This window comes from Nomascus leucogenys, chromosome 17, assembly GCF_006542625.1.
Source record: "Nomascus leucogenys isolate Asia chromosome 17, Asia_NLE_v1, whole genome shotgun sequence".
NCBI lineage: Eukaryota > Metazoa > Chordata > Mammalia > Primates > Hylobatidae > Nomascus > Nomascus leucogenys.
In genome coordinates, this window is record NC_044397.1 from 74,468,060 (window position 1) to 74,480,572 (window position 12,513).

A 12,513-nucleotide genomic window follows, 5' to 3' on the forward strand; every position below is an offset into this window, starting at 1 on the left:
TGCTGGCAGCAGATAGAAAGTATTAACCCCTTCTCTGCAGGCTGGAGAGAGAACATAGTCCCTTGGCTAGCTGGGTAGCAGCAGCTGTCCCTGTCCGGGACCAGCTATAAATAACCTGGAGGCTGTGGGGCGGGGTCACCGCTGCCCTGTGGAAGAAGTGGGTGGAGAATACCTCCTCGTGCCCAGGGCCTTACCTTGGCCTCCCCTCCAGGGCTGGGTGGGGTGGGACTGGCCAGGGTGTGGCCACTGTGCTGGGAAGCACACTCCAGTCCCTAACCCCCAGCCACTACTGGCATGAGGGGTCCCTCAGGGCCCCCAGGCCTCCTCTACATCCCACACCTCCTCCTCTGCCTGCTCTGCGTCCTCTCACTGCTGCTCCAAGTAAGTGCAGGGAGGGGGAGTCCACGAGGTGGGGCGCCAGGAGTGCGGAGCTCCCAGCTCTCATGGCTGGGGGCGGGGTCTCAGGGCCTGGTGGCTGGGCTGGATTGGGGATCCCTGTGTCTGATGATGAACTGGAGATTCCGTGTCTGGGTGAGGGGGCAAGGGGAGGGAAGATGAAACTGTGAGGCCTGCCAGGATGAGACTGGGAGACCCCTGTGAATAAGCAGAGGGTTCTGGGGTGACATCTAGCATCCAGAACTTGACTACCTCAGGTTCCAAGGTTCCCTGTCTCCTATCCATTCTCTCCCCACCCCCATGATCCCCCCTCCATCTCTCCTGCAGGATCCTTGACTTCTTTCCCCAGCCCACCCCTAGTTCTGACCCTTACCCCCAGGGACACGCAGAGAGCCGCCTCCTGCCCCTGCTGCCTTGTCTCCATCCTTCCTCCTAGTGCCTGGAATCAGGCAGCCCCCAGTACCACGTGAGCGATGGGGACAGAGTGGGCTCTGGGAGAACCAGCCTCTCCAAGGGTTTCTCGAGACTCTGAGCTTCATCCAGCCATACCCCGTGCCTTTGTCCAGAGTCAGGGGCCGCCGATGGAAGGTGGGGTGAAGGGACACAGAGCGACCATCAAAGGAGAGCTGAAGAAGTGGGGGAGAGGCTGGTGGGAGTGGTCCACCTCCAGCCTTCTCCCCATTTTACAGATTGGGAAACTGAGGCTCAGAGTGGGAGGGTGACCTGTCCTAGGCCTCACAATCTGAGAAGTGGTGCCAGAGTGGAAGCTAAGAGGTCTGTCACTGTCCTGATTCTGCCACAGACCAGCCTTGGGGACCATTTTCTGGGGCTTAGCGTCCCTATATGTATAAGGAGGATAATACATTCAATAGTAATTCAACAGATATTTGCCAACAAAACCAATCCAAATCCCTGCTTTGCTGCTTAATGTGTGACCTTGGACAGGTTACTCAAATCCTCAGTTTCCTCATCAGTAAAATGAGGATGACAACGGTGCTTACTGAACAGGCTTGTTTTGAGGAACATTGAGGTAATACAAGTAAAGCACGCAGCATCGTGCTTGGTGTGGTGTGAGCACGCAGTGAATGCCAGCCATGCTTTTGTGCCAGGTGCCACAGATTCAGCATGAGGACATGAGGGTCCCTGCCTTCCTGGGGGCCTGGCCAGGTGGAGAAGAGAGGTGGGAGGCAGGTAGTATGCTGAGCTGTGGTCAGTGTCCGATAGGCGGATGGCCCCCAGACCTGCTGAGTCCTTTGAGTGACATTGCAGACTGGCAATTGGGATGGGTGAAGGTTGTGCAGGGGGTTCAGCATCCACCCTTCTGCCCCCAAGACATCCGGGGCTTTGAGCTCTCTTGCCCTCTCCCACTTGTTCTCCAGACAGGTGCCTTCCAGGAGATCCAAGTGTTGGAGCAAGTGTTGCCCCTCAGCCCGTCCCTCTGGGGGCCATGCTGCCAGCCGCCTAAGCTGGTTAGACGGAGGAAGCTTCTGCTGGCTGCTCCAGAGGTGCCCTAGGATTCTCAGGGCAACACTGTGGTCTCAGCTTCCCTTGAGGTCATCCCAGGCCCTGCCCCTAGCTCTCCCGGGGATCCCGGACTGGGATAGAGACTAGTTACTTACCCACAGCCACTCAGCATGCAAGCAGCTGGAGAGCACTTACACCTCGGCCTTTCTGATGCCAAAGCCCAGCCTTCCACTCACGGGGACTTCATGGCAATGGGACTTTTTCCTGGGTCCTGAGATCATGAGACCCGGAGCAGGCAGTGGGGAGGGAAGGCAGCCCAGGAGAGTCCGGCCTTGGAGGCTTCTCAGTTATTCATCCAGTATTTAAGGAGGACTGCCCATGGGGAGGATCCAGGGTCTGAACGCTAATCTGGTTCCTGTTCTTGTGGAGTTTATAGCCCAGAAGGGGGTGTGGCAGGAAAGAAAGGAGTCTGTATTTACAAGTTCCAGCAAATGGGCTCAGAAGAAGCATGTGCAGGTGTGAGGGCCCTTGACACGGTGGGGGAGCCTGGTGGGAGGTGGGCAGCATAGCAGGGTTGGAGATGGGTAGTTCAAGGGAAGGGATAGGGGAGCAAGTTGGGGGTAAGGCCCCAGGGCCCCAACCCTGAAAAGACATATGTAGGAGACTGCAGAGCTGTATGGGTCCTGGTGGGATCTGAGGACATGGGGAGTTCTCTGAGCAGGGGAGGGGCCTGGTCTGATCTGCAATTGTAAGGGTTCCAGCTGGTGCTTTTGAGTGAAGAGGATGCCCTGGCCCAGGGCACACTGAGGGCCCAGAGGAACCCACCCAGCCTTGACCCTGGTGCTCCCTATTCCCCGTGGAGGCCTTCAGGAAGCTGCTCTGGAGGCAGGTGGTAATCTAGCAGCTGTTAAGTGGTGTTAGGCGCCTTACTCAAACACCAGGAAGGTGGGGCCACTTATTCACAGACAGGAAACAAGTTTAAAGAGGCTCAGCAATGCCACTTGCCTCCCACTCAATGAAGATCGCAGGAGCCTCTCGGCCCCTGCTAAGTCCAGCTCCTTGGAGCTTTGGACAGCGAGACACCCCCCAGGGTCTCAGGATGGTGCCTCTGTGACCTCTTGCCCCAGGTCCTGGCTTCTGGTGGGCCCATCTGCCCCAAGAAGGCTCGACAAAGAGAATAGAACACAGAGAAGTCCCTGGCAGTTCCTGGACCCTCCCTGACCTGTCCAGCTCACACCAAAGACCGAGTCCACAGTGTCCCCTAACACACACACACTGAGGGTCTGCAGAGCCGGGGCTCCAGGGCCATTTGCCAGCAGCTAATGACTTTTCCCAAAAATTCAACTCTCTTCTGAGCGTTTTCTAGCCTCACTAGCTAATTTAGTCTCTGTTTTTGCCATTTTGTTGGTGTTTCAGTATTTTTTTTTTAATCTGTCTGAGGGCAATGCCTACTTAATTTTGTATTCCTCCTAAGTCTCAAATTTGCAGCACTTTAAGAATTATGGGACTACTCTTTATCCTCTTAGCTGTCATATTCTATTTCATTTAATTTAAACCATTTTATCTACAGCCAGTTTATCTACAGTCACTTTTTCCAAAATTCTAACTTTTTTCATTTTAATTTTAATTATTTTATTTTATTTTTTTGAGACAGAGTCTCGCTCTGTTGCCCAGGCTGGAGTGCAGTGGCACAATCTCGGCTCACTGCAACCTCCGCCTCCTGGGTTCAAGCGATTCTCCTGCCTCAGCCTCCTGAGTAGCTAGGATTACAGGCACCTGCCACCACACCCAGCTAAATTTTTTTGTACTTTTAGTAGAGATTGGGTTTCACCATGTTGGCCAGGATGGTCTCGATCTCCTGACCTCGTGATCCACCCACCTCGGCCTCCCAAAGTGCTGGGATTACAGGAGTGAACCACCGCACCTGGCCTTAATTTTTATTTTTAATTTTTGTGGGTACATAGTAGGTGTATATATTTATGGGGTACATGAGGTATTTTGATACAGGCACGCAATGTGTAAAAATCACATCGTGTAAAATGGGGTATCTATCCCCTCAAGAATTTATCCTTTGTGCTACAGACAATCCAATTATACTTTTAGTTATTTTTAAATGTAAATTAAATTATTGACTACAGCACCCTGTTGTACTATGAAATACTACGTCTTATTCATTCTATTTTTTTTTTTTGGTACCCATTAGCCCATCCCCTACTACCCTTCTCAGCCTCTGGTATCCATTCTTCTACTCTCTAACTCCATGAGTTCAATTGTTTTGAATTTTAAATCCCACAAATAAGTGATAACATGCAATGTTTGTCTTTCTCAAAATTCTAATTTTCAGTCATTGCAAACCCATGGGGGACAGATTATTCAATAAGCTTATTTTATATTACTCAGCAGCCCTACAGGGCCTATCATGGGCACTGACACACCTCGCCTACTTCTAGCTTCACATCAACCCCATGAGTTAAAACCATCCTATCCCCATTTTGCAGATGAGGAAGTGAGGTGAGCTCATGTGCTCAGGGCCACTCAGCTGGTACGTGGCAGGGCCAGGATTCCAACCCGCAGCCTGACTCCTGATTCTTTTCCTTTAACAAAAGCTTAATTTTAATGTCGAGTTATTTTTAGGACATTCAGACAGAGGGCAAACAAATCAGAAGAGATGTGACTTTTATGCAAACTGGACATTAGATGTGTTGATAATTAAGGAGATAACTTTAGGCCAAGTGGCCTGTTACAGGACCTCCTGCTGGCCAGTTCCTGCCCCTATGTTGGGCCAAGTCACCTCTCCCTCCCCTCCCCTTCCCCCTCCTACTCCAGTCAGAGTTCAGGGCCCAGGGCTCGGCACAGGTGAGACAAGCAGGGCTGAGGGGAGAGGGATTCATGGGCGTTCAGAAAGAAGAGAGAACAGCAGAATGAGGAGAGGCCTAAAGCCTCCCGGGGGAGCTGGAGGGGAACTGGGAAGGAAGAGTGGTGCCTCCTAGGAAGACGAACTTGGCCGAGCACAGACTTAGGAACAAGAAAGCCGCTGGGAGCTGCCCAGGGGGCCGTGGGGGTCCTCACTCAACATCCAACACTCTACAAGTTAGAACTGAGTATCTAAAGTCTCCTCTTCCAAGGAGCCTGCCTGGACACGCCAGAAAACAACGACCCACTTCCCTCATCTGACTCCCCACCCCTCACCCACCCCTCGGCCAGTCTCAGCTCCCATTACTGCCCCCTATGCCTGTGCAGGGCCTGACTGCCTCCTCCTCTCCCTCCTTCCTCATGTCCACCTTCTTCCCCTCTTCCCCCTCCTCCCCATTCCTGCATCCTTCCTTCCTCCCCCACCTCCTCCCCTTTCTCTTCCCAGTCTCCTCCACCTCCTTCCCCCACACTCCTCTTCCTCCCCTTCCTTCCTTCTCTCCTCCCCATTCTCCCCCTCTCCCTTTTCTGACCCCTTCTTCTCTCCTCCTCATCATCCCCTCTCCTCTCTGCTCCTCCTTCCTCCTTTCCTCCCTTCCCTCTTCCTCCTTCTCTGCACTCCTCTTCCCCTCTTTTCCAGTCTTCCCCTCCAAGCCTCCTCCTTCTCCTCTTCCCTGTCCTCTTGCTCCTTCCTGTAACTCTGTGCTCCCTAAGGGGCAGGGCCTGAGCTCAGGCTCAATGAAATCCACTGAATGAAAGCAAACATGGAGTGGAATCCTGCTCCTCCCAGCTAAGTCCTTCTCTGACCTTGGGAAGCAGAGGGAGGAAGCAGGGAGGGAGCTCACCCCATTCCCCTCCGGTCCCTGGCAGCCTGGGCCCAGGACAAGTGGTCCTGTAAATCTCCCCAGCTTAGACCACAGGCTAAATTTAGACAGAAGCTTTGTTGCCAGGCCCTGGAGGGAACGCTAGACTGGGCCAGACCCCCACGCTCCAGGGAGGCAACACATTTGAGGCCTGTCTGGGCCCCGGGCACAGGTTCTGTTTGGATAGGACCCAAGGTGGAAGAAGAGCAGCTGGAGTCTTGGCTCTCACTCCTGCATCCTTCCCCAGCCAGGGCCTCTCCTTTGCCTCTTCTAAGGTGAGGGTCTCCATGCCAGGCACTGAGAGGCGGGAACCAGGACCTGGGCCCTCACACAGGCTAGGCTCCGAGCGAAGTTCAGAGAGAAGGAAATATAACAAGCAGGAAAAGCCCAGAGCCTGGGCTCCCAGAATTAGGGGTGGGGTTGTAGCTCTACCTGGCTGAGGGGGCCATGGTTTCATTAATCCATCCAAGCAATCAGTCAGTCGACAAACATTTATTGAGCACCTGCTATGTGCCAGGCTCTGAACTAGGGACTGGGGACACAGATGTGGACCCTGGGCTCCCACAGCCTACAGTCAGTTTAATGGGCTGGGGTGTGGATGGTGGGGAGCTGTCTGCCCTAGAACAGCCAAGAGCTAATCAGCACAGATGTCCAAGATGTTCCCCTCAGAAGAGAGAAAAATGGAAACAGGAAAACAGTCTATTTCTTCTCTACACTCTGACACCAAAAGTATGGATTTTCTGCCCCAAGCAATTCTCCACTTCTCTGGGGACCCCAACTGGGTGTCCTCCAATTCAATTCAATTCTGATGCTATCTTCCTGGAGTTGGCATCAGCCCCCATAGGTAAAGGCTCAGTCCCACAAGACTGCCCCCAATTCAGATGCCAGTCGCAAGACAGGGCTTCTCATTTTCCCGACAGACAGGCTACATAAATCGAGAGTTCCCATGACCCTCTCTTTGGGTTCAATAATGTGCTATAACATTTTGCAAAATTCAAGGAAACATTTCTATTTACCGGTTTACTTTAAAGTCTATCACAAAGGATACAGCTGAACAGCCAGGTGGAGAGGCACACAGGCCAAGCTGTGGGGAGGGCGCAGAGCACCGTGCCCTCACTGGATGCCACCCTCCCAGCACCACCAGGTGGTCACCAACCGGAAGCCCCCAATCCCACCTTTGAGGGGTTTCATGGAGGCTCCATTAGAGAGGCATATTAACCCAATCTCCAGCCCCTCTCCCTTCCCCAAGGTGTAGGAAGGTGCTGAAAGCTCCAACCTTCTAACCATGGCTTGGTTTCTCTGGTAACCAGCTCCATTTGGGAGCCCACCAAGAGTCACCTCATTAGAACAAATGACACTCCTGTCACCCAGGAAATTCCAAAGGTTTTAGGGACTCTGTGTCAGGAACAGGGGGCTAAGACCTAATATTTATAATTCCTCATCTCTCTTGTGCAAGGTCCTGCCCACTGGCTGGGTCTGCCTCCCGTGACCCAGGTCTCTGCCTCCAAGGCCCCTGCTCATCTGTGGCAAGAGAGGGGCTTCTCACTTGAGCGGCCTCCTGAGCCCCACAGCCACCCCATCTGGGGCTGGGGTCCTCTCAGCATCCGTGACCCACAGGTCTTCACTTGCTCACCCAGGATCAGCTCTTCCCATGGGTACCTGACCAAGCCATAACCTACCAACTGGGCTTGAATCCTGCCTCTGCCCCTTACCTGAAGTGGGACCTTTGGTGGGTGACTTTGCTTCCCTGGGCCTCAGCAGTCTCATCTGTGAAATGGGGTTATTTGCAGCTACCTCAGAGACTGCTGTGAGGATTAAATCCGCCGTCTTCTGTAGGGCATTTAGAGGCAAGTCTAGCAATAGAGTAAGTGCTGACTTCGCATGAAAGAAGCCTCCCCTTTCTGCCTGTCTCCCCTCTCCTTCTCTTGGCACCCCCATACCAGATGCTGCGGTTTCCTGTGTGGGCCCTGGGCTCACCTGCCTCTGAGGCTTTGCTCTCTCAGCTCCTGCCTGTGTCACTTTCTCCTCTTCTTACTGCCCTACTTATGGCCCAAGTCCTTCCATCCTTTTAGATTCTGCTCCAATGCCCAGTTCTCCGAACGGCCTTCGGTTTCCTCAATGAGCATTCACTGAGCACTGCTGAGGGATGAGCTCAGTGGGGGAGGTGGAGGCTGTGCCTTCAGGGTCCCATTGTCCAAGGGAAAGCTGCTGAGGGCAAACGGAATCCCACATTGACTGGAGAGCTGGGAAAGGGGGGCACAGGGTTTCCAGGAAGCTTTTCTGGGTGTGAAGAGCTTGAACTGGGCCTTGGGAGAGCTCTCTAACTAGCCCCCTCCCAAAGTCCTTGCCAAGAGTCACCATTCAGCATGTGCATTCTACGTGCCAGGCTCTTGACCTACAGTAATTTGTTGAATGCACACAAAATCCTATGGGATTTGTATTATCCCCATTTTAAAGATGAGGAGATCAAGGCTCAGAGAACTTAAGTGGCTTGCCAAGGCCACACAGCTAGGCCCAGCATCCCCAGAACTCTGCACACAGGGATGTGTGCACTCTACCCACTCTAAGAGCTCTTCTCAAGTCCTTGGAATGGGATTATCCAAGATGTGTCTGTCCCTGACTTTCCTGGACCATGTGTTTTCTGAGGACAGAAGCCTCTCTTTCCTCCTCCTCCCTGCCCACCCAACACCACCACCACCAGGGGCTCTGCCCAAAATTGACACCTGCAGGGTAGATTACGACTTCGGACTGAGTCAAATCCACCCAAACAAGCCCCTTGAAGAGAATGAGTATCTTTGGCTGTGCCAGCCTTTGGAGCCAGCAGAGAAGTTATAGGAGATGAAGCCGGGATCTGGGGTTATTCCAAAAATTACTTCTGATATGCCTGTCCCAAATTTTGCCCAGACCCAAAGAGCAAGCATCAATTGCAGAGTATGGTAACCCTGTGCCCACTACCCACAAAGTGCTTGCTCAGCCAGAAGATGGCTACAGCCTGAGACCACAGAATCCAAGGCAAGGACAACCTACACTGCCTGAGTCCTGGGGGAGGATACCCTGACCCCATCATGGGTTTAAAGCAGGTGTCAGAACCCCCGGTAAAGTCAAACAGGAGATCACCTCAGTGATGGGGCTACAAATGTCACAGCTCAGGGGCTTTGAGAGAAGGCACTAACATCTGAGATGGAATGGCTGCATCTGCCTAAGGGCGCACCGTGGACACTGCATGCTTCTGGGTTGCCCGTACCCTGACGTCCAGAGGCTGGGATTCACTGGGAACTCTCCCATGGAGGGCATTACTAGCTGCTTCTCAAACAAGGGGGATGGCGGCCGTAAAGAGGGTGATGGGTCAGGCCTGAAGCCCTCACTCTCCCCAGACCCAGTCAAAAGTAGGGCCTGAGAATTCTTCCTGGAAGGTCTCAGTGTCTGGAGTGTTCCCTCCCCTCCCCAGCCCCCCAACCCCTGGCAGTGGCTCATTGGGTTAGCAAGGTCTTCCTGATGCCCGAGAAGCTGGAGCTGAGGAACTCTCAGCATCTCCCTTGATATGTGGACAGCAAGACCATGGCCCCGTGTTTGTCCTGCAGGCCAAAGGCCAGAACTCCTAGCTGACAGCTCAGGAGGCCCCCACAGTGCCAAGACACACACACACAACACACACACCTGCTCCCCTGCATTTCCCTCTGTACCTCGCATCGTGGGTGGGAGTTTAGCAGAACACAGGTGCGGTGAGTGCCTCTAAGTGGTGTCTGCCTCACCCTAGGCTTCCAGGAGGGGTGCAGGAGGCAGCACTCTCCTGTCTGAGCAGGTGGGATCATTCATTAGAAGCTCCAGGCTGATGTGGTGAGGCTGAGCATGCAGCTTCCAGTCCCAGCACAGGAAATGGACTGAGCCCAATGTGGAGAATGTGACGTTTGAGGGCTTTTGGGCTCTGGCCCCTGGGGACATCCTGGGGCAAACATTGACCCAGCTGCCAGGAAGAGTACATCTGACAGGCAGCAGGAAGAGAAGGGGCTGCCCACTGATGGAGCAGTGCCTTCTGGAATCCCAGAATCAGGAATGTCAGGGTTAGGAGGGGCACAAAAGTCACACACATGTGTGCATGTACTCACACACACACACTGACCATAGAACAAGAAAAGGAGTGGTCTTGGGAGGAATGGGGCCAAGGGTTAGAATTCGGAGTGCATTGCTCTCATTCAGTCATACACCATGCATTTGCCAGCCTCTCTGCCTTTGCACATGCTGTGCTCTCTACCTAGAATGCCCTTCCTGGCCTGATCAGCTTGGCAAGCTGCTACTCACCCTTCAAAACCCACATTAGCATGACCTCTTCTGTGATGCTACCCCTGCCCTCCTCAGTAAATCGTACATGCTGTAAAGCTGTACATCCTATCCATCTTTCCCACCAGAAGATGGTCCCTTCACAGGTGCACATGCCCACATCTACTTTATCCGTGCACATCCAGCACCCATTCTGATGATTTTTTAGGAGATGGGATCCTGGGTGCTTTTCTATCTTTTGGATGGAATTGCCATTATTGCAACAATCACATCTCTTCCCCAGTGAGTGCCTAAGCTGGCCCTATGGTCCCTTCTTTTGTCCCTACTCATCTTTCTGTTTGCCCCAAAATGCTACCTCTCCCAGTAAGCCTTCCCTGTCTTCCTGAATCCAGGTTAGGCACCTCTCTCATGTATTAACCTAATGCTCTTCGTTGCAAGTGCCTGCTTACCTGTGTGACAGGGAAACGAAGTTAAATCATGCATTTGCCTCCTCTTCCTTCTGCACTTTCTAAGTCTAGAGGATCCCTACCTGGCCTGGGACTACCCGAAGGACACCCATCAGGTCCCCCAGCCAGGGTCTGACACACAGTAGGTGTTCTGCAAATATTTGTTGGTTGAATGAACAACTAATGGAACCCACCCCCCACCCGGCTTTGCTGACAAAAGGACACGAGCCCCATCACAGGGACACATGCTAGCCTGAGGAGGAGACAGCCTTGGGGGCTGAGGGATGGACAGAGCAGACCCCTGCCCAGGAGGCAACACTGCACTGGGCCATTTCTGTGGCCTTTCTTGGGTCTAGCCCAGGCCAGGCTCTGCTGCTGCTCCATGTGGTCATGGGCATCTCCCTCCTTGTTCTCCGTCTCTGTACTAAGAGGAGTAAGGGATGAGTGATAGGATAGGATGGGGGCAGACAGGCGCTGTCAATGGCTAGCCTGGGCCTGATCTTTGACCCTCATCCCTGCTGTCCCCTAGGCAGCCGGGCAGAGCCAGGTACCCAAAGACCAGCCCCTGTGGGCACTTCTGGAGCGGTACTGCCACACCATCATGACCCTCACCAACCTCTCAGGTAGGCACCCTCCACCACCACCCTGCAGCAGCCCCCAGAGATGTGGGTGGGCCCTGGGGGAGGAAGAGGCTTTCCTGGGGCCAGCCCAGGCTCAGCAGGATGGTGGGTGGGGTGCTGGTTTCCAGTCCTGGTTTGATTTCTGCCTTGCTGGGGGCCCTTAGGCAGGCCCCTTCCCCATTCTAGGTTCAGCCTTGCCACTGATAATGAAGGGCTTGGCTGGGAGGCCACTCCCCATTCCCAACTCCCATGATGGAAGTCAGCTGGGCTGGCATTCAGGAGTCCAAGGGGATGACCCCTCAGCTTTCCAACTCCGGAGAGACTGGCAGGAGGTGCTAAACATTCTCTGGTTGCCGTGGCTACAGGTGTGACTTCCTGGTAAGGACTTGCAAAGCAGCAGCCCGGCCCTGAGTTCTGGCCCCTTAGAGGTTTCCAGTGGCTGATTCACAGGGTCAGGGCCAGCCACTGCAGAGCTGCACAGAGCCCTGGATTCAGCTGGGTTCCAGAGAGATGTCTCCAGTGTCCCACCCTGTATCCTGGCCTTCCCAGGTCTGCATCCACAGGATGGGAGTGGGGATGACCCTCGCTCGGGCCTAGGGCCACTGCCAGGGCACAAGGAAACAAGGGTGCTGGCCAGCACCCAGACCCAGCCTCCAGGTACTGCCCGAGCCAGGCATCAAAGAGAAAGTCTTGCTGCCTGTTCTCCTTCCACTGGGGCAGTCAAGAGCTCAGGTGTTGGGATCAAGTAGACCCAAGTCTGGATCCTAGCTCTGCCACCCAGTGGCCTCGCCCAGCCCCTGGAAACTCACCTAACCCATCTGTGTTAGTGTCCTGGGGCCATGGAACATAGCACTGCAGACTAGGGGCTTGAGCAGAAGCTGATTGTCTCACCATTCTGGAGGCTGGAAGGCCAAGATCAAGCTGTGGGCAGGGTTGGTTCCTCCTGAGGCCGCCCCGCTTGGCTTGCAGATGGCCATCTTCTCCCTATGTCTTCACGTGGTCTCTCCTCTGCATGTCTGTGTCCCAATCTCTTCTTCTTCTAAGAACACCAGTCCTATGGGATTAAAGCCCACTTACCTTACTTTACTTTAATCACCTCGTCGAAGACCCTAAATCCAAACAAGGCCACATTCTAAGGTATTGGGAGTTAGGACTTCAACATATGAATTTTGGAGCAACACAGTTTAGCCTGTAACACCATCTGAAGCTAGTTTCCTCATCTGTTTAGCAATGGATCTAAGTCCACCTCGGAGGCTCACAGTGAAGGCTGAATGAGAGCCCACAGGGACACCCAGCACAGGCCATGCCAGCATCAGACAGGAAACGGAGGCCCCTCCCTTCAGGAAAGCCCAACCTTCCCTCACCCTCAGAGGCAGCGTGGGTTTGTCAGCAGACCCACAACCTTCTCCCTGCCTTCCTCTGCCCTCCCTCCAGCAGGTGGCACAGACTCTTCCCTGTCTCCCTTAGTGGATGGTCCCCTCTCTGAGTGCAGTGGATAGGGTCCCAGCTTCTCCAAACATACAGCCTTGCCTGTTC

At 53.8% G+C, this 12,513-nt stretch overlaps 1 protein-coding gene across 1 annotated transcript in view; it reads left to right on the forward strand.

Annotated features, from left to right (window-relative positions):
- The first annotated feature begins 294 nt into the window (after positions 1-294).
- The window catches only part of CRHR2 (corticotropin releasing hormone receptor 2), a 48,181-nt gene continuing 35,962 nt past the window's right edge, over positions 295-12,513 (forward strand). The window contains exons 1-2 of the mRNA XM_003270490.3: positions 295-381; positions 10,887-10,980. Of these exons, the coding sequence (XP_003270538.1) occupies positions 295-381; positions 10,887-10,980 (181 nt within the window). The remainder of the gene's footprint in view (positions 382-10,886; positions 10,981-12,513) is intronic.